General features: G+C 33.7%; 1 protein-coding gene and 1 long non-coding RNA gene across 2 annotated transcripts in view; one reads left to right on the forward strand and one right to left on the reverse strand.

The window, feature by feature from the left end:
* Nucleotides 1-1,477: 1,477 nt before the first annotated feature.
* On the reverse strand, nucleotides 1,478-3,036 carry LOC123673054. The gene is made up of 2 exons (XR_006746415.1): nucleotides 2,214-3,036; nucleotides 1,478-2,024 (listed from the first exon to the last, which is right to left on the reverse strand). It is a non-coding gene; the product is annotated as an uncharacterized LOC123673054 (long non-coding RNA).
* Nucleotides 3,037-5,406: 2,370 nt separating this feature from the next.
* The window catches only part of LOC123674067 (protein FAM135A), a 51,074-nt gene continuing 30,523 nt past the window's right edge, over nucleotides 5,407-25,957 (forward strand). The window contains exons 1-8 of the mRNA XM_045608914.1: nucleotides 5,407-5,831; nucleotides 9,938-10,051; nucleotides 10,658-11,101; nucleotides 13,225-13,254; nucleotides 13,315-13,582; nucleotides 13,637-13,899; nucleotides 14,074-14,237; nucleotides 14,293-15,156. Of these exons, the coding sequence (XP_045464870.1) occupies nucleotides 9,975-10,051; nucleotides 10,658-11,101; nucleotides 13,225-13,254; nucleotides 13,315-13,582; nucleotides 13,637-13,899; nucleotides 14,074-14,237; nucleotides 14,293-15,156 (2,110 nt within the window). The 5' untranslated portion in view covers nucleotides 5,407-5,831; nucleotides 9,938-9,974. The remainder of the gene's footprint in view (nucleotides 5,832-9,937; nucleotides 10,052-10,657; nucleotides 11,102-13,224; nucleotides 13,255-13,314; nucleotides 13,583-13,636; nucleotides 13,900-14,073; nucleotides 14,238-14,292; nucleotides 15,157-25,957) is intronic.

Raw genomic sequence — 25,957 nt, forward strand, 5'->3', positions numbered from 1 at the left:
GTTTTTATATCATGCCCAATGCCTATCAAAAATGGTTGTATGGCGTTTTTCTTTGTTTTTCAGATGTTCTATATGATTTTCAACAGACTGAATCGATTTTCCAACGAATGAAATGATTCCTGAGAATCTCTCATTTTGTGGTGTTTTTTCACCAAATAAGCATGTATGATCTAAAACAATGAAGCACTTCGTCTATGTTTAAAACAAATTAATGTTAGAATTATGAAAAAATCACTAATTTAATAGGTACAATTGAAATCGTATAGGTATTTTGATTTGAAAAGAATCTTACTTTCATTGACATTTCCTTCACTAATTTCCAGAAGATTTCTCACGATTTCGTCTTTTATATTTTTGTCGTCCATGAGGAATGTGGTGATGTTTGTATAGCACTTCTGCCAATCTGTGAGAAGCGAGTTTGTTTTTCCAAAAACTATTTGAAAATCCATTATTTCAACGTACGGAAGGTTGATAAACAGCATTCATTGATATTACGAACGATATCTTTTTCAGTATAGTCGTAGATTCTGGCATTAATTTTTAACTCGCAGTATTCCCTTTTCGATTGCCATTACTTTCCTTATTTAGGTACATTTATTATCATGTAATTGACTTTCATTTTGTATTGTTTGTTCTATGCATATATTTGATACATCAACTTCATCCCTGAATGTTACAAATTTATTCCTATTTGTACCAATTCTTTTCAGAACATATTCTGTATTGTACTTGATTTTCACAGGATTTTAGGAAAGTGGGTTATCCAAAACTAAAACCAACTAATGCCAACGTTTCGCGGATATATTTCCACTTCTTCAGGGCTACAAGAGAGAAATTCACGAAGATTAAATAATGTACAATTATTTCTTCAGTTAACATTAAATTATCAATTTCTTAAACTGCTTCGAAACTAAAAAAACTAAAATTAATTTCATTCATTAATACCAAAATGTTCATAAAAAGACATCCAGATGTAATTATTATGCGGGCAAAGGTAATTCTACTGTAATTATGTTCAGGAGTGAATATCTGGAATATATGACTGCTATGTTGTCTGATGAAACTACGTATAAAAAACTTAAAACCGATATTACTAATAGTGTCCAACAGGAAGGAAATGAATTAATTAAGGAATTAAGAGACAATTCTATTATCGATGGAAAAGAATATTTGAAAATGATAAAATACAACTCAACTCCACCTAAATTATATGGTCTCAGAAAAGTTCATAAACCTTCATTGAATATAAGACCAATAGTAAGTTGTATAAATTCACCGTCTTACAACATATCATGTTATGTACATCAAATAATGAGTCAAGTTATGTCAACTTCTCCATACAACGTTAGAAATTTTTTTGAATTTGTGTCTTCCATTGAAACAGTTTCGGTTCCAGAAGGTTATTGTCTGATTTCTCTAGATGTGATCTCATTATATACCAACATTGTCCAGAGTGTAGTTATTAAAACAGTAAAAAAACGGTGGAATTATATTTCGGCCTTTACAAATATCTCAAAAAATTTATTTATAAAAATGATTGTGTTCATTTCTTCTTTCTCATTTCTTTAGGAGGTATTGTGAAATTTCTCGTCTAAAAACGCTAAGTCAATCATCCAAAGCAATATGGGCTTGTACCATTTTTTCCTTTATAGCAATTCTTTACATCTAGTACATTTTTATTGCATGCGGTTGAGCCACATCTATTTTCCTCATATCTTTTACTGAGATCCTTTTACATTTTACTTAGGCTCAGCATCATACTCATTTAATAATACGGTTTCAACACTATTGTATTTCCATTTTATGCCAATGATAAAAAAAATTATCTCAACAAATCATGAGTTCTCCTTCTGCTCTGAGCTGTCAGCTGCTCAATTCAGCTGGGTTTGCTTCCCCCTCGTCTTCTGAATCACAGTAGGTTCATTTCATGGGGAATATATATTTCATTAGGAAGAATTGGTGCATCATTGATATATAAATTAACCACTTCATTTAGAAGTTCAGTCACTGAAATAGGTTTTTTCCTGAAAACAAATCAGAAAAATAAATAGCTCGCTAAATGCTCAAGGGTCGTTAACGACCCATAAAATAAAAATGGCTTGTCATCTACATATATCGAACTCATAATAAATCGAATAAAAACATATTATTTACAAAAACATCTGACAGAGAAATAAGTACAAAAAAAAAGTAATAACATGAAAGCTACTTACCAATAATAATTTGTAAACCTGATGACTTTTCCCATTTATGTCTTAATCTAAGAACTTAAATCAAAAACCAATGTAAAAAGTAAAATTTTCAGATATCATCTCCGAATTTGTGTGTTTGTTAATTCTGATAGGTTCGAAGCCATCCTATCGACATAATTTTTTGTTTTCTGTTGTTTTTTTTTACATTTCTTTGACCTGTTATGCCTTTCAATTGGTAATCTACATTTTTGTTGTTTCTCTTTCAATAAATGTATTGATTTTTTGTATAACTGGGGAGAATGTTCATCAGTTGTAGAAGCAGATAATGACAGCATACAAGCTTGCTTAGGCTGTATATTTCTGCAAGTGAAGTTTTTGTCTGATGTATATTTATACCTATTGATGGATAAATTGAATTGAATTGAATTGAATGTCCATATTTACAAGCACATAGAAACACGTTTATGCTTCTGTCGTAGTGTATAATTGGGAAAACTTAGAAGGAAGTATGATGTGTTTATATCGATGCAATAGTAGCACCATCTACCACTTGCAATGAGTGATAGAATAATCTATTGAGGACACCTTGGGCATTAATGGGTTAAATCAACATTGCGGTGATTTAGAGGGGTCGACAAAATTTATTCTACCAGAGCGATTGAATTCCCACTACGCCAATCCTAACTAATCTAACGTCGACAATATCATCAAATTTTAAAGATCAAATGTATACAAAACCATAGTAGAGGAAAGGAAGAGGCTATTCTGTAATATATTCGTGTACCCTAATATGAGGATACCGATATACCTATATTTTCTAGGTATATTGATTTGAATATTAGAATAAAACACAGCTCTCAATCCCTCTAACATTTATTCTCGACTGACTGCACGAATAATCTTCGCAGAGATTGTCACACATGTTGTGATAATAATAAAAACTCTGCTTGCGCAGAAAATACAAATGACAATATTCATCATACAATACATCTCCCTCCTTAAAATTAAAAATTCATGAAGAAAAAAAAAACTCTTGGATAAAAAGAAATAACAATTTCAATTATAATTCAAACGTTACGGTCTACTTTAAACTAAGTTGTCACTTCTTAAAGGAAAATTGTCTTCAACCTTGTCAGTTTCTGACATTGTTTGGTTAGACGTATCAGGAAGTGGAGATGGAATGAAATGATATTTCTTTATCTGATTTAAATGACGCTTCCATTCTACATTATTTAGTTCTCGTAGGTACTCGTACTAAATAATAATAATAATAAAGTTTATTTTTTATTAATGAATGAATGAACCAATTTTTTTCTTCACAACAGTTTTAATCCTCTTCCTGGTATTCTGTCTACGATAATCACGTACTATTACTTCCTAACCAATTTCGAAATTTAAAAATCGTTGGCCACCATGATACAACTTTTGTTGCTTTTGAGCTGATGAGACTCGATCTCCAAAATCTGCCCGATCTGTCGGCAACAAAAAATTAAAACGAGACTGCAATTCACGGCCTAAAAATAATTTTGCAGGAGTATCCTTTGTAGTACAATGAGGAGTGGTCCGTTAATCAAATAAGAAATTATTTAAAATGAAACTTATTTTACCATTTCTATTTTGACCTAGGGCAATTTTTATAGTGGTTTTTACAGTTTTGACTGCATTTTCTGCAGCTCCGTTTGACGAAGGATGGAAAGGCGTACTAGTTGTATGCACTATATTATTCTACCTCCAAAAATCTTCAAACTTCTCTGAACATAAAGACATTCCGTTGTCCGTAACAATATGATCTGGCAAACCATAACGAGCGAAACATGATGATTTCAATATTGAAGCTTGAATTAATCAAATTCTTTTGAAATGCCTCAATCCATTTGCTGTGAGCATCTAAAATAATCAAAAATGGTGTGCTGAGAAAAGGACCCATAAAATCTAAATGAACTCTGCTCCATGGATTGGAAGGCCAGGGCCAGCTAGACAGAATTACCTTGTCTGGACTCTTTTTATTCAGAAAACAATTTTCGCATGTTCTACAAATTTCCTCAATCTCGCGATCTAAACCAGGCCACCAAAAGTATGAACGAGTTAGAGATTTCATTTTTATGACACCCATATGGGAGGAATGAAAACTCTTCAATATTTCTCGTCTTAAGATCCAAGGAATAATTATACGATGGTTCCACCTTAAGCAATTTAACTCAATGGTTAAATCATTTCTAATTCTATAATAATCTTGTAACCGTTTTTCAGATATTGTATATTTATTCCAACCCTTTTCCACATATTCCATCACTTCTTTCAGAATTATATCTTTTTCCTTGAACCCAGCAATTTTCTTTAAATCAATACGAAAATATTAATTATTTTCAAAATATTCAACATAGTATAATTCTACATCTTCTATTAATTGCTCGTCTACCTGTTGGGGAAGACGAGATAAAATATCTGCCTTATTTTGTTTCGATTTCACTACCTGTATATCGTATTGGTAACCAGAAAGTATCAGTGCCCACCTTCGTAAGCGTTTGTTTTTGAGTTTGCGAAATGAGATAATCTGAGCAATAAAAGACAATAATAAACCATAGTATAAAATTTACCGTTTCCTCATTAGATTCTTTGTAAGTGAGAAAAATTAATGGAAAATTTTATACTGCTTAGAATTTTTGAGCTTTTTAATTGTAAATTATAAGAAGAAAGAATACAGAAATGTGTAATATGCTTCTTATAACGTAATACCTTTATTCATGAAAGTATAAATTTGGAATTTATTATTTGCCTGCAGGATTTGAACACAGAGATTTCGATTTGCAGAAATTATTTTTCGAAAATTCAATTTCTTGTTTCTTACCACTTCAAATCCATATACCTATAATATGATCGAGTTTAAATATTTTTAATGATACTGCATTCATTCGAAACATTCTGTCCTAACTGAGGTAAAAATAACATTCAGAAATACACCAAACGCTGATTTCTGAAGATAATGAACCAGAGCAGCTTCATTCCTGGAAAAATGGGGATGTTATTGGAATACTGTCAGTAATATAAGTATTATATTTAATTTTGAATTAACTTGTAGAGTTCTTTACGTCACCTGATACGAGAACACTTGAAATCCAAAGTTTATTTGTAGACAAAAGTGTATCCTCGTTTCTCTAATAAAAATAACTTTCGTTTTGTTCCAAAGCCGATCTAGGATCTGGAACCTACCTTTCATTTTGTCTGAGTTTTCAAGTGACGGCTTTTCAACTTGTAAACAAAAAGTTAGACATAAGAAACAGACGAGTGAAGTAGGTATTCGATATCGCGACATTTCATGTACATATATCAGGAGGGTAGGATTGCTTGGATTATTCCTGCTGAGAGCACTAGTTGCAGTTAGCGAAACATCTGTAAGCTAAATAGGGCAGAGTGAAATATTGGTTTCCTGGCAGAGTTTCTCACCTTCGTTCCTTCGCTGAAATTATATTCTTTTGATAAGAAACGAGTGCCTAAATACTTTTATTGGAATTAGTATAATCAAAACATATATTTATTTATGAATCGGGAAAAATGAGAACGTTGACCCATATAATCCTGTGCATCAACGAATGTAATTGAATTTCGGTCATTCAACCAAAGGATATCGAATACTAAAAGGTCAGTATATTTTTAGACTGAGTGTTAATATTGAAGCCTACTCTTTTTTGATCGAGCTGAGTCTGAAATGAATCATACATAGCATGTTACATCTTAATTCAAGGGTTATGAGGTTACCTACTCTTTATTTACTGAGTTTGATTTTTGGAAAAGGCTTTCTGTTTACTTTTGAAAAAATTATTTCATTTTGAAGAAATATGTATGTACCTACTTTCCAGAATCTCTGGAAATATATTACACAGTAGTGTAATATGAAGTTTGATCCAAAAATCAGCTACTGCATCGAAATTTCTCTTTTAAAAATCTGCGGTCCACTTCTTGAATATTGATCGGAGTAGCACGTGTTGGTAGTTGATTCAGAGAAATGATTTTGGAAGGGAGGGAAGGAAATTAGTTCGAAATGAGCATTGTAGAATGTGTAGAATGAGTACCTATTTATTACGCTGCGGTATTTGAATTCGAAAAAAACTAGAATTCATTAGAACATTGAAGTATTGACCTTGCGGAGAAAATACCAGGGTTATCATGGCACCATTTAATTTTGAATTTTATGTTGTACCTTTTTGAAAAATATATTTTTTATCAGATGGATTTTTTGTGCTATAATTTCTGGGACAAATTGTTTTGTATTAGATTCATTTATATTCGGGAAAACATGACGAAAAAAATTTAAAGTAAGATGAGAAAATCGGTTATTGTAAATATTAAAACGAAAAATACACGTAGTATTCTCATACTTTGTATACATCCACTCAGTGAAACATTCACAAAGTCGAGGGTTATGAGAGTCATAAGAGCCCTGTCCTTTTAACCTCAGGCACAACACTGTTAATGGCCAGTTGATGAGTGAAAAACTTCAAATACATAATTCTTGAGGAATTAACTGTATATTGAATAGATTGCTACAACTGAATATTAATTTGAATTGTTATCAGTTACTCAACAATTTTCGAATAAATTTGTCCATAATTGATTGATTGTGAATGAAATTGTTATAATACCTATCAGTTTTCATTCTTTTATTTTACCGTTGAAGTAACAATGGAGGTCAATATTTGAAAATATCTATCCTATTTTAATATGCATGATGCATGTATGTAGGATTATTCTTATGGAAATAACCCACTATTACCATGTTCGTAACTCTTGATCAGTGATTCGCAAAGTGATCCAGGTGGCGTGAAAAAGAAGTGGGTTTCACGAAAGCTTCACCTATCAATATATACAGTGTGGTAGAACGAAAACTTACCATCAAATTTTCCGGCTTTAAAATAAAAATGAGGAAAATCACTTGAACCAGTCAATTTCTAATTCGATGGGGAACAACTTTTCCGCTCATCGCATCCCTGTAACTGCATTAGGGATGTCGAGTTCTATCTGATCCTGAAATTTCGGCCCAACATTTATATCGATAACGAAATGAAAGGTGAAATAGTGGAAGAGTACTTACGATGTCTGGCTATTAAATAGCGAGACTGTGCGCCTAGAGGGCGCCGTAGAGCGGTGGAGAAAAAACGAGTAGTGCGTTGGGTATCTAGATATCTTGTCTATGCACGTACCAAAACACGTTCTGATCACTATTATTGTATTTGTGCAGTAGCGGTTTGAAAAGAACGTGTTTTTTTCTCGTGCCGAAAACCATGTTTGACAAAAAACAGGAGCAACGTACCGACACAAATTTCTCGTTAAATTGAAAAAATCTCCGACTAAGAGCAATAAATTGTTGCAAGAGGCCTATGGGGACAATTCTCTATCTCGTGCTCGTGTTTTTGAGTGGTGCAAACGCTTCAGTGAGAGAGCACTGAAGATGATCAACGCCCAGGTCGCCCTGTCACTGTTTCAACTCCGGAAATAGTGACCAAAATCAACCAAATTGTGCGCGTAGATCGTCGAATGAGAATCCGGATGCACTAACAAATCAAGGAGGTCGTTTATACATCGTTCTTAAGAACTTAGAACTGTGACTAGAAAGTTGATCAACTTTTAACAAAGAACATAGTTCTTAATCAAAAAAACAAGTACATATGCGACATATGGGTGGATGTTGGTTTGGTGAATTTTTTTTCGAAGATTCAATAGATGACTTAGGACAAGTGAAATGCAATAAACAATAAACGTTTCAACTGAATTCTAATGAATAAATGACAAAATATATGAATTGAATTCAGGTCAGATCCTTTTGCTGAGTATTGACTACATACAATAACGCTCGATGTTTTTCTTTGATATGATTAAACAACCAGATGATGCGAATGAACAATTATTTTAAATTCGAATAGATGTTACAGATATTCACGATGCAAAGTTGTTTAAGATTAGTAGATTTGTAAAAAAAAATCGTAAGTGAAATTCGTTTAAATGAAAAAAAAATTATTTGATTCATTCTTCCAGTAATCCTTTCCAGAAAAAGTAGATAATGCTGCCCTCCATTATTTGCCACCCCTCTAAAGTGACCCCTACAGTTTCAGGTTCCTAGCTCAGTTTGGATTTTAGAAAAAGCTTGAAATTTTTTTTTGTTTAAGCTTATCGAGTAAAACAATCGAATGATGAACCATTATTTGATTTGAATGCGCCCACGCCCAACACTAGATAATTTCATATAAAAAAATGAAGAATATTTTAAAATAATGGAATGTGTTATGAAATAATAAAACTTCTTATATTTATTAAGGAGGATCATATGCATATGATGAAATGGAATTTTTTCTTATATTTTGCATTTCATTTTGACGAATCAACATTCTCATTAGAGAATTGAAAAGAAAATAATTCAGAACCCCAAGTGGCAATAAAATTCGGCAACGTCAAGCGGACGCCGATAAGCCTGATGAGTGTTTTGTAGCGTCAATAACTCGTAAACAGCACTATGAGGGGACCACACCAAATCTGGATATTTATGAGTATTATGCGGCACCTTTGATAGTTTTTGGTGTTAATTAAATTTGTCGGTATTCCTTCCCGTTGTTGCTGACTGAATTGAATCTCATTTGGTAGTTTGAATTTATACACATGTAATCCTTGTTGATGAAGCTTGAAATGCCGCCTTTGAATTTTTCCGCCTACACCCTACCGACGGCCCTGATCATTGTCAAACATCCAAGTATAGAACAAAAAGAAAGTAGTTCGAGCAATTGCACTTCAAGAAGAACTAACAAGAGAGTACATAAACACCACAGATTTCTTAGGTAGAGATCTTAATTCTTATGGCCAGTTGCACCGTTTGCCTAAACATCGGTTAAAAATTTAAACATTGATTACTTTATGATTTCTCTTGCACCATCTTTCAAATGACGTTTAATGTGGCCTTATCACCGATTACACTAAACAGGAAACTTACGTTTATCTTCCCGATTAGTTTTAAACAGGGTTCTGGGCATAGACCTAATATCAATTTGATATCAGATCGATGGTTCTGCTTAACTCCAAACGTCGAAACATATGACTTTTTTTTTTGGTTTTGTGAGGAATTTCAAAATTGAAATATAGATTCAGATTCAGATTGTGAATTATCATTTCATGATAATTTATAATAATAATTTATGTTAACTTTGTCACCACAAGAGCAGAGAACATCATACTAGAAAATTGAAATTCCTGATTTTTTTTGTAATGTTGCCAAACATATTTCCTGTTTAGCTAAACATCGATAATTTTCAAACGATGCAATCGGTATAAATTATAAACTTTGATTAATACTAAATACTGATTATGGAAAGATGTTTATTTTTTGTATGGTGCAATTGGCCTTTAGTTACATATTCTTGGGATCGTTGCATAAATCTACCATGAACATTGTGGAATTAATATTTAATAATATTTTAACCAGGTTGAAAGATGGCCAATAAAGAACAGTTATTATTATTATTTTATCCTTCCTTTCTCAGAACATTTTTAGGACCTGTGTTTGAGGTTTTCAAAGAAGCAGGAAATCAAAATTAGCGCTACGTATAACATAATGAAGATGATTATTGACCATTCTGATGATATTATGATCTAGTGATGCACTTGATTTGTGAACCATGTTCCCAATTCTTCATTTCATCTGTCCTGAACTCTTAATTATGAGTAGCTAATTCGAACCTTCAAAATTTAATTTTTCATTTTAGAAATGTAGGCAACTACGTCCTTCATTGAAGAAATATTATGTGTGAACTCCAATCGTCGATTGAATTCTCTGTGGAACTTCATAAATTTTACAATGTCGATTTGTTTCAGAGGGGGTAAGTGTGTTATTTAACGTTTGATTTTTAATGTAATTTTTCAACTCACATTGATTTCAAATTCAAATAATTGAATTCAATGGAATAAGACAATTTTAATTATGATGATTATACATATAAGTGAAATAGAAAAAAAATTCCATAGGGACTTATTCAACAATATCAACTCTAAAATGGATTTTGAAACTATTAATCATTTATTTCTTTCATTTTTATTCTTTATTTTCAATCATTCATTTAATTTAAATTAAAAATATCAAAATAGGTTGATTTTTCAAGCAGATAAAACATTCTAGTCATTTTTAGTTTTTTAATTAGTCATCAAAATTATGCTATGCTATTAGATGTAATTAATTTCAGACATTCACCAATTTTTCTAATTATAATTAAAGTAAACACATCTTTAAGTATATATTTTCATCATATATCTATTATGTAATTTATTTTTTCAACGATACTTACCTGTTTGAGTCCAGATGTATGAAGTGTTAAGAAGTTCATTTAGAACCTGTTCAAAATAAACGCCTGGTTAAAATTTATTGTCAAAACAACGATTGTTATTAGTTTCGAATATTGTTCAAATTGAAGTATTACATTTTTTTCCAGAATGTATCAGGTGCGTACCTCACTGAAAGTAGCAACGAAATTCACTACCGAAATCGAGATTTTAACACAGGATACAGCAGCTAGCGTAGGATCTGGAGTTATTGTTGGAAATTATGGTGCAAGTAGACCATTCCAAATATTATATCGAAACGAAGAAGTTACTCTGAAAGATGTCATTATGTTTAGATGTCATATACTGGTTGACGGGAATCACTTGAAGGAGTCACTGGAAAAGGTCGAGTTTTCTTTGTTGGTGGAATTATGCTTCAGCGATTCATCACCTACTACCATGAGTATGGTGTCTTCGCGAGTGCTAACACTGAATTTCTCACCAATTGACGGCCTACATTACCACTTGCCAGTGTTATTCGACTATTTTCACTTATCTGCGATATCATTGACCATTCATGCAACATTGACAGCCTTACATCAACCTTCATTGAAGTGAGTAAATGCAAAAAATATTGTTATACCGGTTGTTAAAAGAATCGTGAGATATTTGAAAAATGTTCATTCGAAAAACTGTATTATTAAGAAAAGATTATTTTTCCTCTAGATATTGATATGACTATTCACTGCGAAGCACAATGTTTTAATCGCTCAATTGAACACTACGCCTTCACTATAGGTTTCACCACTGAGTGCGTGGAAACTCATATTTCATAGGATTCTCGAAACAAAAGTAAGAGATATTGAAAAAGATTATTTGCCTAAAAGCTTATATATTTGTGGTTGTTAGATATTGTAAAATAACATCATTCAAATAAACTCTTCGGCGTGAACTACAAATATTGATCTTTCGTAGGAGTTTCGTATGACTTTCTAAAGAATTGTGGGAGTTATTTGAGCTATTTCTTCCTCAATTGCTATCTTTAGGTTGACCAAGGTCCTTGGACAATATTGAAAAAATCCTAGCACTACAGATAAAACGAAAAGCAGGTGAACATCTCCTGGAGATAGACGGTTTTTTTTTTTTTTAGTAAGGGGGCAAACTGGTAGCATTTTTAGTGGATTGCTCGACGCCGAAAACAAAAAAAAAATTGACGGTCGCGTTGTCATAATATTTCATAAAATGATATTTTTTTCAATGGAACACCTTATATTTTTCATGCATTTCGATTCGTAATAACATTCTCAACAACAAAGCTCATTTGACTTTTTTTTCGTAAAGGTGGAAATAAGACAGTTATATTAATAGGAAACATTTATAACAAACGGATTCGATAAAGCGCTATAAAATATCGAGTAAATGTTCGAAAACACCGCCTTCTTGTTTAACACATATTTGGGCCCTTCTATTGACACTATTGATTCACAAAAAGAATGCGGTTAGCGAAATGACTTTAAGATGGGAATTATCGTTTTGTATATTAATACCAAATAGCTTCGTGGTGTCAATTGAGTGGTGCGACATTATGATCACGGGTTTCACGAGTTCACATCCCAGCGCAATTTTTTCTTTTTACTGTCTTATTTTGCTATTAGTAACGAAATATTGCCATTCGTATAAGTACAAAAAACGGGTGTTTGGACGATCATTTTCCATAATATCCAAAATATAGGGTGTTCCATTGAAAAAAATATCATTTTATGAAATACTTTAACAACGCGACTGTCAATTTTTTTATCGTTTTCGGAATCGAGAAGGCCACTAAAAATGATACCAGTTTGCCCATTTACCCGACATCGTAGCATCCATAATAATTAATAACGAAGTTGGCAATGGTGCCGACTTAATTTGGAACACCATGTTTATATATAAAATAATAATAATAATATTTATTTGCACACGACGAAATACAGAGTGATTCACGGCAATGCCCTATTTGATTTTCAGGAACGATATTTTTCAATTTTTTTTTTTTTTTATTTGTAATTTGACGTATTTAAGCATTTTTGGTATGTATTGGCATGAATGAACTATTATTATGATCTTTCTCCCTATAATATTTTCAGATTTCTACAACTTCCGGTTATACCGGAAATAAACTACTATTTCCTTATTTCAAATGCCACACCCGGTATATTATTGCATCAATAGATAACATTGATATATAGATATAGGATTTTGGAGTTGAATTTTCGAGGATATATTAGGCTCGAGATTAGGCTGGTTTAAAATCGGTGCAGGTGGTGAAGGGGGTGTTTTTCATTTATTTTCTCAGAAACGTCAGATTTCCGAGATATCGTGAGTTAAAAAAAATCAGGTCTATCTGTGAAGAGCTTGAGTATATCACGTTTTTCTGAGGAAATGGAATGTGAAATTAGTGGAATCTTAGTGACGGCTAGTGAAGTTCGCATAGCCATTGTTAATGTTTATCGGCCTTGTTCTGGTAGTATTGAGGGTTTCTGGACAGAATTTCACTTGTTTTGAATTATTGCATTAATTCAGCTAATGTCCTCTTCGTGTGTGGTGATTTTAATATTGATTTTTTTGAAAATTGAATGTATGTTTACCCAACATGGGTGTTCAACATGAACATAAACACATGACATTACATGTACTCAAAATAAAATTTAATATATTTCAACAACTACAACTACAATTCTTTCTTTTCAAATTTCAGGAAAGGCCTAATGAGATACGTGAAGAGCTGGTAAGTTGATCAACGTACATCCCGTTAGTTTTCTTGATACCCACAATTACTAATTTCAAGCACGCCTAAATCGACTAAGTCATGGACAAGAACTCGTCCAATGCAATGCTCTGTACTAACTGATCCCGTCCTTCCTTTGAATAGTAATAAAGTTTATACGAGAGTAAATGATTATTCACAAATACAGTTGGAGGCTTATAATCTTTTGATAGATGCCAGCAATAATTTGAAAGCTACAATAAAAGAGTATAGAATTTTACTGGTCCAGAGAGAGGAAGCCACAACAGAAAAACCGAATTCAATGTACGACTTATATAATTTGAAAAAAGTGAGTTTCTTCAAATCTTTTTCTTTGTTAAACTACATTGACTTTTATTTTCAGACTCCGAAACGAAATGTTCCTTTTAGAGATAGTTCACCCCTAACCGAATTATGTGCCGAAAATATTAAACTATGGAATTATTTTTTATTACATTATTCTTGCAAGACCGCCATTCAACAGAAATTGAGTAAAAAGCATCACAGTATGCGCATAAGAAGATTTTCAGAGTTTTTTTTTCTGATTTACAATCCCAGAAAGTCTGCCATCGGAAGTTTTGATACGAATTATCAGAAGTATCTATTAATCGCCGAAATAAGTAGAAGGTGAGTTACCACAAAAATAATTCAGCTAACAAGTGAATGATGATAATTTATAACATCTAGAAGTAAATTTAATTTTTCCTTTGACTATAGTTCAACCTATACACAAAAATAAGTCTTCATTTTCAAAGAAATACCTTGCTTTCATTCCTCAATATAGTTATTTTAAAATTGTAGATCGAAATATATGCAAACTCTACCATCTCTTCCTGTTCACTCTATGGACTTAGACGGAGACTATACAACATTGCCAATAATATTCGAAGATCAATATCAAGATTTCACTGAAGAGTTACAAGAAAATAAGCGTCATTCCGGGTTGCTAACAGGAAGTGAAATGGGTACGTAATAATCATGAATATTTTATGCCATTTCATTTCATTGCAACATTTTCAGTTCCAATAATGAAAGGTTGTTCATATGAATCAGCAGGAAGGAAGGAAAAGAAGCATTTGAAAAAAAATTTGTTGGTCACAGATATTTGCGATTTCACATTGAAGACACAGGGAATTCCTTCTAGACATAGTAAATCTCTGGACCACTTACGAATAGAGAAAAAAAATCATTCTCATCATTCATTGAATGATTCGGATTTACCTCAAAATCATAACCAAGATAATGAAATCCTTTTTCACCAGACCAATCATTATCAAAATAAAAGATGTAAAGGTGAAATTCAAGTGACCAGCGAAAAATCCTATTCTGTCAAAAGTTTGAATAGGGAGAAATCATGTAGGTGTTCAACTTCTAGGAACCATGGTACAAAATCAGGCTCAAGAATTGGCAACAGTACGTCCTTACAAAGTTCTGTTGATAATATTTTAGAGAGGGATTCTAAGATTGCAAAAAATAAGAATAAGAAGGAAAAAGTCATCAAATCCTTGACTGAACTCGAAGATAAAAAATCATCCCAAAAACTAATGAAATCACTGAGCGAAACATCAAATTGTAACATACAAACTCTACCTCGATCAAATTCCGTACAGTATTTTTCATCTAAGAAGTTTGTTACAGATGAAGTAAAAAAGATAAACCCTGTAGTTGATAAATCGAACGAAAACGCTATTATCAAAAGTTCTTCCAATAAAAGAATATCAAGCACTCCGACAAATAAACAGCATAGACAACGAGAAATAAAATACACTAAGCACAAAAATAAATCAAAAAATGGAACAAACGTTAGTTCTAGTAGTTCTGTGGAAAGTTTACCTTGTTTCAAAAAAACCAATGGTTGGAATTCGATATTATCTGGGAAGATGGGTGAGTATTTTTATAATTATTCTTTCAATTCTATACTCGGTCAGATCTTTTATCACTAAAAAATAAGTTTTTTTTTAAATTCAATCTTATGACGACAATATCAATATCGCTAAGAAATTTCACATGAAACTTGAATTTATTATTCTTATATCTACACCCAAAATCTCAACTCCATAGGTTTTGTGGTCATAGCTGATTTTTTTCGACAGCCGTCTGGAATTTTCTGTGGTTCTAGTGACGCGATGAACATGAAATTTTGCATGAAGCTTGAAATTGTTATTCAACATCTAAAAGCATCATTTCAAATTATCAAGATCCAAACCTACCCTGAAAATTTCGAGTTTCTACTTCTTTCCGTTCGAGAGTTATGGTGTTTACGCTTGGAAGGATAAGCAGAATAGAGTAAATTGGTTGAAGAAAATTATTCAAAAAATCTTGTAATCAGGAGGAAACTATATGGTAGATCTTGTCAATGTGTCCGAGAATGTCAGAAAATATTCCTCTTCTCTCAATATACAGGGTAGGCCACGGTCGATGGTATTCTATACTTTTGCGGAGAAAGGAAAGTACAATTTTATTGAAAATTTGGTTTCTTTGGTAGGAACCAATGATCTATCGATCTAAAAATATTTTCAGAGTTGCGGTGTTGCCGCTTATATCAAACTTACAACTTCAATGTTTCGAATAGAACACCCTATATATTATTACTTCTTTTGGTTTAGCTTAGCCTCTTGATTATTTATGTATTAAATTTTTACCCTATTCCGAAGGGTTTTCGAGTAATAGGTTGAGTTACTTCTTTTACTTTTCAAAACATATCCTCAATTGAAAAATTATCACTTTGGTACGTGGAATCCTAGAAAGCTGAAATTCCTTGATGGATTACCAATATCCCGTGCATCATTTACGTGCAATAATCAATCAGGGTTATTCAAAATCACAAGCTTCAACGAGACATGCTAAAATAATAAAAAGTGCTTTTTTCAAACGGAATGACCTGCCTATCATAAGATATGCATTCATGCCAGTGGCACTATTAAAATATATTTTCCTACTAGCGTTTCGTAAGTATTACTTTCCACAAGCATTGACGTTTGGAAAGTAGTAGGTACTTTCCAAATTAGTGCGGAAAAAAGCCCTGCTATTCACTTTCCGCACGCATATGCATTTGGAAAGTTTTTTCCTCACGCAAATATTAAAACGCAAAAATTCAAACGTTTCTCTATGCGGCTGAGCGCACAAAATAGTATATTGTGTAACAAGTGGGAAAGTTCAACTTTTCTCGCGAGTGTGGAAGTTTGTGGCACGAGCCTGAAAGGCGATTGCCGCAAACACACGAACGAGAAAAGGACTTTCTCCATATGTTGCACACTATACTTTTCCTACAACTGCACAAATTTCAAAAAATTCAAGTAATGGCCTTCATTTACAGTATGTGCTAATTTATTGCGTTTCCATAGAAACGACTCAAAAGCCGAATTTCATTGGTCTACCAAGCGAGGTGTGGGCAAAATGCCGTGAGAAATAATATTGCCCACGGTATGAGCAATATATTGTTCTGAAGTTGAATAAGTTATGAAGAATACGCTACTTTTCATAGCAGTTGTAGGAAAATATAATTTATAACGTCAGTCCGGTATCAAGATGAAAACTCCATGAAAGTGTTTCATTTACGCTAGTAGGAAAAATATTTTTCCTACAACTGCTGAGGAAAGTAGCGTATTCTTCGTAGCTTACTCAATTTCAAAACTATGTATTGTTCATACTGTGGGAAATATTATTCCCCACGGCACTTTGCCCACACCTCGCTTGGTAGACCCATGAAATTGAGCTTTTGAGTCGTTTCTAAAAAAAAAAAAGTATAGTCTGCAAAATGTGGAGAAAGCCTTTTTCTCGCTTGTGTGTTTGCGGCACTCGCCTTTCAGGCGCGTGCCACACTCGCGAGAAACGTTGAACTTTCCCCACTTGTTGCACAAAATACTAGTTTCTAACTCATGTAGATAGTGCCTTTTCCGCACTGAGTTTCTTGGATTTTTCTTAAATCAGGCGTCTCCCAGGAATCCGTCCTCGGACCACTAATTTTTATATTATTCTTTCACACCTTGCCAGAGTGTCTTGTTGGGTGTATAGTAATTTTGTTTGTGGATGATACTTCATTGGCTGTTAAAGCTGATAGTCTGGATGAATTGAAGACAAAGTGTTACTACTACTTTCCAAGACTGGTGTCGCATAAATTCACTTATTGTGAATGTAAATAAAACTAAAGTCCTTACATTTAGTATTCGTGATTCGTGTTCAATTGTGCCATTTATTCTTAACACACAAGATGACAGTCTGAAGTCTGTTGAATGCATCAGACTTCTTGGACTACACGTTGACAAATATTCCAGAAGGCTCTTTCATATCGACCATATATCTAAGAAGTTGAATCAATCTTTTTACGCCATACATTGTCTCAAACACTCACTTCCAGTTGATGCGCCAAATCGGTATTTATTATGGTATGGTGGATTATCACCTCAGCTATGGCGTCGTGTTGTGAGGTGCGTCCTCTGGAAGTAGTTGTGCTTTCATCACACAAAAAAATCATTCGTCTGATTTTCGGCTCAAAACCTCAAGAGTCGTGTAGACCAACACTCAGGTAATTTTGTCTTTACCTTGTATATTTTGAACTGTCTTATGCCTGTGAAATCTAAATTTCATAAATTCATGAAATGCTCTGAATTTCATCACTACTAGACTAGACATAATGGTATTATATGCATCCCACGACACCATACAAATAAATATGAAACATCACCCACTTTTGTTCGTATTCAGGTATTCAATCATTTCCCGAGCAAATTGAAATTTTTAGAACATTCAAGAGGAGGATCAGGTTAATGTTAATTGATGTATGCTTTTATAGCACTAAGGAATTTTTCGTTGGCTCATTTAGTTAGTTTTTTATTTATTTATTTACATATATATACACATGTCAGCAATATCCAAAATATATGTAGGTATAGTATATCCACAGTCATCTTAAACTAGTCCATACAAACGTTTGGCCAGATGTCACTTTGAAGTGGATATCGCGATCTGCTAAATACCGGGGTTTATTCTAAACTATTGTAAGGCAATAAATTCACTGGTCCCAAAGGAATTTCTGGAAACTTGGACAACCCTAGAATAATCGAAAAATTCTGGCTTCCTCCAAGTGACTTTGGATATACTATACAGTGAACGATCTATTTGTAGTATTTCTTCGAAGTTTTCCTAAAAAAAATAAGGAACAATTGAAGATGTCGATCTGTCTTGAATGAAAGTTATACACATTCGACACATTCTAGGTACATAACGGGTTTAGATGTTCATAAATTGATTTTTTTTTGTTTCTTATATTGCTTGAATTATTTCAGTTTAATTTTTATGATAATATGCTTTTTCTTTGATTGTAATTATTCTCATGTTGATATATCCTATACATTACATTATGTCTCAAGGGATTAATAAAGATTAATTGATTGATCGAGCCTTATATCGTAGAATACAAGGAAGCATCCTTTGCTATCGATTACAAGAGCTGAAGTGCAACCAGAGTGCACTTCGGATGACTCATCGTTTCGATTTTGAATGTAGAACGTGATATAGTATATCCAAAGTCACTTGGAGAAAGCCAAAAAATTATACGTTCATTTAGCCCATGTGGTATCTTTGCAATGGAACTGTGTTAAATTAAAAAGAATTATACCTAAAATGAAAACTTTAAGAGTTATCGATGAAAAACTTGAACTAAGGAAAAAATGCAATTTCTAACTGAATTTAGTAGTCTATGACTTTCAGTTACCTTAAAATGAAACTAAAAGTCGACATTTCATGAATTATAATTAATTGTTTTTTATGGGATGATTGAGAATCTATAAACCAATATAATTTTCAATAACGAAAAATTAATGCCATTTCATGATATGTCAATCAATTTAGTTAGCCACATATCGATTTTTAGTTTCTATGTTTTCCAAAAGTCATAATGGTCAGTTGCACCGTTTGCCTAAATACTGATTTTTAATTTTGAAAATTCATCTTGCATCATCTTTTAAATGACTAAAATGATTACACTAAACAGGAAAATTTGGACGTTTATCTTCCCGATTAGTTTTACACAGGGTTCTGCTCATATACCTAATTTCAATTTGATATTTGGTCTATGGTTCTACCAAGTCAAAACGTCGAAACAAATGACTTATTATATAACCATAAACATTATTTCTCTATGGACATAATCTGATTGTGTCACATTGCGTGTTTCTGTGTTTGGTTTTGTGAAGAATTTCAAAATTGAAATATCGATTCAAATTCAGATCTTGAATTATCATTCAATGACAATTTATGATAATAATTTATGTTAATTTTGTCACCACAAGAGCAGAGAACATTATGCTAAAACTCTGAAATTCCTGATTTCTCTTAGATTACCGTCGAGATTTTGCAATGGTGCCAAACATATCTCCTGTTTAGCTAAAAATCAATTACTATCCAACGGTGCAATCGGTAGAAATTATGAAAAATGGTTAGTACTAAAAATTGATTACGTAAACGGTGTTTATTTTTGGAATGGTGCAACTGGCCAAAAGACTACTCTACTCAGTTAAAAATTGTGTTATTTCCTTTTAAGTCAATCCTCGATAACTCATAAAATTTTCGTATTCAGTAATCATTATCAGAATAAATATTCAAAGATATAGGTCTATTATCATAACTGTCCCGACCGATTGCAGAAAATGGTGAAATATTTCTATAAGTTCTATAAAATACTTGATTTATTTTTCGCTCTGGCTACGTAGCTGCTATTTTGACGTAGCAAATAAGAGAACCTCGAGGTTATAGGCCTATTCTACATGGTTACTCAGACTAGTAATAACATTGATAAAATGTAGTGAAAAATTTGTTGGTTAATCCCACCCAGTCCTTTTCGTATTCCATCAAACATTTTTTTTAGTGGTATGAAGGTCTTTAGGATGCGAAATTATTTTCTTTAAAACTCAGGGTATCATTACTGATATAAAAAATGAATGGGGAAATAGATTTGATCGCAAAATTAGTAATTTACGTAACAAGTCCGGAAAATAGGGTTTTTTTGGACGAATAGACAAAATTCCAGGACGAGCGTAAGCGAGTCCTGGAAGTCTGTGAGTCCAAAAAAACCATTTTCGGGCGTGTTGCGTACAATATTTTTTCGGCAACCATGTAAAATAACACTATCGCTGCTACTTTCCATATTTTATTGCGATTGCGATCAAAAAACATGCAAATTTTTGACAACTAATTTCATATGAACTGTCAGCCGTTATCTCGGTTGCTATGGATTCTATGATTCTTTTCCGGCCTAGTCCGGGAAGTACGTACTTTCCGGACTAGGCCGGGAAATGCTACTTTCTCAGAGAAAAAGAGTCCGGGAAGTGAGCACTTCCCGGACGGTTGCCGAAAATATCCATTTTTTTTTAAATAAGTCAAAGAATTTTGCCAAACGTCATAGTTGGAATCATTACATCGTTACATAACGAATTAAAACTGAGTAAAATTGCATTTCATTAATACCCCTATAGACAACACTGGTCTATGCGAATCATTAAAAAATAATTAAGAAATTATAGATGCAGCCAATGAGTGTAACCAAAAACGCCTATTCAGCCAATAGAAAAAATAAAATCGGGACATTCTTGTTTTCAAGACGATATTCTAAAATTATTTCAGGGTATTGTTAGAAAATAATTTCACTGGCTCCAAAGGAATTTGAACACTCCATCTTACTTGATAAGAATAGTGAAAAGCTTTTTGGAAGACAGAAATATGCTTGTAAAAATCAATGAGACAACATCCATCTCATTATCACCAGAACAGGGTACACCACAAGGCTCTCCACTTTCCCCTCTGCTCTACAATATTTTCTGCTGCGACATAATTAAAAACAACAACAAGGAAAAGTACCTCTTATTATATAGCGATGACACCATTTTAATATCTCATGGTAAAACCGAAGCTAACTGCATAAAGGCTTTACAACTATATATGGACAGATTGATAAATTGGTTCTATAAATGGCGACTACGTCCCAATCCTGAAAAATTATAAGTGTTTATTATTTAACCCCAAGATGAGACCAAGTTCACCTACAATCCAAGAGAAAAATATAAATGTAATACCATCTCCAAATTGTGAACAGTGTGAGCCAACATGAGACGGATAGTTTGATTTGAATATAAAAAACAACATGGGGCCCAATTATAATCCCTGAGGAATTCCTCTCAAAACAGATCTAGGAGAAGACAGAGTATCCCCAACACGAACTTGAAAAGTCCGATCTGAGAGAATCGCTTCGATCCACGAAAAAAGACGACCACGAATACCAAGATGCTCCAATTTGTTTATGAGGCACACGGTCAAAAGCACGAGAAAAGTCTAGATAAATAATATCGGCTGGCAATTATTTTATTTTATCATGTTGAACAATTGACAATTTCATATTTTTCGACAATTGCCGAGTTATGAGTAATCTGGAAATATTTTTACAATATTTATATATTGCGGTTCTTAACAATAAATCTAAAATATATCTTATATGTTCTGAGCAGATGATATTGATTGCGAACCATTCGGGAAAACATTTTTGCATGCATTTGACACTTGTTTTTTTGAATTACACATGAGTTTATCATTACAATTTTCCCTATGTGTTCGCTGAAACAATCCAAAACTTCTGTACCGATTCTTCTAGATATCCTTCTGCTACTGTCGGGGACTTCTATCCTCCGTGACGCTTCAAAGTAGTCATATTAGTCCCAGCATTGGCCAAAAGAGTCGGCGAAGACCATCTCAGGCAGTGACCGCTGTAGAGCGCTAGTTCCTTCAATTTCAAAAATATTGCAATTCTTTAAGGTATCTTTGACAACGTATTTATTTCTACACACTAGCTGGTACACAGAGAAACGTCTATAACTCCCCATAACTAGTATTCTTTGGTCTCAAAGACAAGTATTTTTTACAAAAATTGATGGGTTGACTGGAAATCCTTCTTCAAGTATGGTAAAACTTCTCGATTTCTTGGTCTGGCACAACTACGAGAAAATACTTCCCTTTGCCTTGAATATTTTCAATTCTCAAATTACAAGACCGTTAATCTCAATTATCAAAGCCACTTTCATAACCCAGTACTAGCCGTCGGCTGCTTCGTTCAAAAACTTCTCTATTTCAGGTCGTTCTAATGGCGGCCACTCAGGAGGCATTCTGTCTAGCATCTGGAAGCCAGCCACGCAGTCTGGAACTCCCGGCTACCAGTCAGGCTCCACTGGCGTCTACCGAGACGTCCACCGAGGCGGCCCCTCAAGAGGTTTCTTTTTCGAGTATCCGGGTCGGCTTTCATTCAAGCAGTATTTCTACCGATTTCAAGACTGCTCTTCCGAAATACCGAAAGCTGAGACATATCTACCGATTTCTCAATTCAATAGATTTTATTTCGAGATTGAATCTTCCACCGAAAAATGACATATGTTTTATGCTGAGATGCATAGACGAGAAATTAGATGAGCACATCGCGATCTCGTTCCATGGTTCGATTCAAATAATATAGACCGAAGGGCATTTCCTGCACCAATATTGCTCGATTTAGATAGATACGTAAAAATAGGTTTTCCCGGGTCGTTCTCCCTCAAGTCATATGAAAGAACCTTTTTTTTTTATTTTCCAATGAAATTCGTTCGTCGAATATACTTACAGTATTGGATCATTACACAGTCGTCGCCAAAATTCAAGGGCGGCATTTCGAGCTTGATCAACAAAAATTACATTGTAGAAATTCAAGATAGGAATACCGACAAGTTTAACTATCTCCGCATTATGAATTATGCTAATAAATATCCAGATGGACGCTGAACAATACGTGCACTCATTAGGGCATGTCGGCGTTCCCTCTGCCGCAGAAGAAAGAGCATATAATAGACAAATACGATTGTGCAAAATTCGAATAAAGTACCTAGGTTACACCAGAAATTGTGTTCATAAATTTCATATTCGCCTGTTCCTAAGAGTTTAGAATCCTGAACTGTCTTGCTTTTTAAAATCTGTCGAATTCCGAGACGCCCGAGATGCCGAAGTCGATTCCTAAGTCGACGCCCAGGTGGATGTCGCAGTCGATGCTGGCTGCCCGAGACTCCCGAATCCTCGTAAGTGGCGGGTTTAATGTCTTGGACTGTTTATATCCTTTAAACAGGAATTCTCTATTTCAGCAATGAATATGGAATAAATCATTTCCATTCACTGAACTGAATAAAACATCTCTAGCCTCGTAAATTGAGTTGAAATTCAACTTACCTCAATTGATATTTTTCTCGTTTTGTATAACGTGTACACAAAAGATTTTCAGAATTAGTGTTTACCTCGTTGCGTAGTGAAGCGTGCACTGGAGCCCTTAACCTTTTGGAGTTCTAGGTTTTGTAATACGCAGAGGATTCACTAATACACAGTTTAGAATTTTATAGCTCAATATAATCTCTAGGATTTCTCTCTCAGAGCGGAATCGTAATCGAAGGACTGTTGTTTTAGATTAGACGTCAGTCATACACTCAAGATCATTGAAGATCTATTCTTATTCTTCTTCTCGATGACCTCCTACCCCGCTTGACGCTTACAGCGTCGTGGTGGTGGGATGATATAATGTTGGTTGGCTCTCTCGTAATTTGTTCGGATGGAGTAACACTCTAACATACGTCAACAAGAAAATTATGCAAAAACAGGTAAAATACAAAAAATTCAAGTAGTTGCCCAAAGGGTTACAAATTGAACCCAAGAGCGAATATGATTACAGGGCACTGAATAAAATCCTAAAAGAAGAAGACGAAGAATTCCACACTTTTCAATTGAAAAGAAACTGAAAGTTGCCCTCCGTGGTGTACTATTGAAATTCACCGAAAAAGAAATAAAGAAGGATTTGGCTGTTCGGGGTTACCCCAGTAGAGAAGATTACAAGAATGAAATGTAAAAAGGGATATCTCGTTCCCCTCGTGCTTGCCGAAGTAGATAGAAGCTTAAAAGGAAATATTCACAAAACTAAAGAGTGCTGCGGAATTTAAATACAAGTAGAGAGTTTCAGGATAAGGATGGAAGTAATACAATATTAGCGATGTCAAATATACAGACATTCTCAAAGATTTTGTCATAAATCTTACAAATACATGAAGTGCGGATAGGGACACATGATAGCGGACTGCCCGGAACCAGCGACAACACAACCGAAATGTGCAAACTGTGAAGGCGACCATCTTTCGACATATATAAGATATGCCAAAAACCCGAATAACCCAAACAATCAAAAACTCAAATATGAATATCAACTACCTAAAGAGAATGCTTGGATTAAAATCATGGAAAAAAGGAAAAAAAATGGAAGTCAAAAAGGAGGAAGCTTATAAGGGAGGAGTAAAAATCCCAGAAAACAAAGAGGAAAAGGAGGAAGGGAGAAAAGTCTAATACACCATATAATTTTAACTCTCTATTTAACAATTCATACTGTATGAATTGTTATATAATGTATTGGAAATTTTTCCCTTCCTCCTGGATTCTACACCATGGGTTTTCGTGAATTTATTAGAAAAAGATAAAGCAACCAAAAGATACGAAAAAATTATAAACGATGAAAACCTAGCAGCCATTCTAGGAAGAATGACTCAGTTTTGCGCGACCAATGCGAAACAAACTGTTGAGGTTCAAATTTAGCGATCTATTAAGGCTGACAGGCCATAAGCTTCACCATTTACTTTCGTAATGTATTTCCAAATAGTGGTTTCTTGAATTATATAATTTTTGAATTAAGCATTTATTGTATCCTTCACATACAAGATTAGTTCATCATTTTTCTCAATCAACGATTCATTATTAAAACTGTGAAAGCTTCTATTTTTGTAATTATCCATGTTATCTACTTCGACACTGGCTTACATTCATTTATGAGAAATTAAATGCTTACTCTCTTACATGTGAATGTTTTTTTACTTTTCGTTCGATAACTTTTTCAGTTTTTTCATTTTCGTTTCTAATAATTTTGGATCAGTTATTGTTTCACGTTCTTAGAATCAACTTTGATTCAAAAAATCTGATAATTTGTTTTGCAATGATGCCTAGACATTAACTTAGGGCGGATGAAACCAATTGAGCTTTCGTTATGATCTAGGCGGAAAGTTATCAGAGAGATGTTGCGAATGTCTTTCGAGTTAGTGAAAGCACAGTTCCCAACTCGTCCATCTATAACGAGAAACTGGACAGGTGACCGGAAGACCAAGAAGTGAACGCCTAAGATCTGCCTTTCCTGCACAAATCGGTTTCTGACTGTCTACCAGTAGGAAGCCTTTGAGTACTTATCAAATCATGCAACAACGGCTTTTGAACGCTTTGAGAAGGATTTCACTAACTAAAAATTATATGCGATTTCGAATGAAATGGGCCAATGAGCACGGGAATTGGAACTATTAATGGAGGTGTCTATGGTTCACAGATGAGTCGAAATATAGTCGGCATGTTCGGGCATGGACACATCTTCTGGTGCCTATAACTCGCAGATCGGTTCTGGGAGTTTATTCGTTCAAAGGTGGTACAAATACTGTTTGGGGAGGCAGTTGTTTCAACGGAAGTACAGAATTGTTGCTTCATGAATGCCTAGAGTAACATATAGAAAGTCATGGACAATATTATTCCTTTGTTTCATACTGCTATTGGGCCAAATTTCTTATTTTTGGATGATAATACGCCACCCATCGTGAGAGAGTTGTTG

This window comes from Harmonia axyridis, chromosome 2 (genome assembly GCF_914767665.1).
Source record: "Harmonia axyridis chromosome 2, icHarAxyr1.1, whole genome shotgun sequence".
Classification (NCBI taxonomy): Eukaryota; Metazoa; Arthropoda; class Insecta; order Coleoptera; family Coccinellidae; genus Harmonia; species Harmonia axyridis.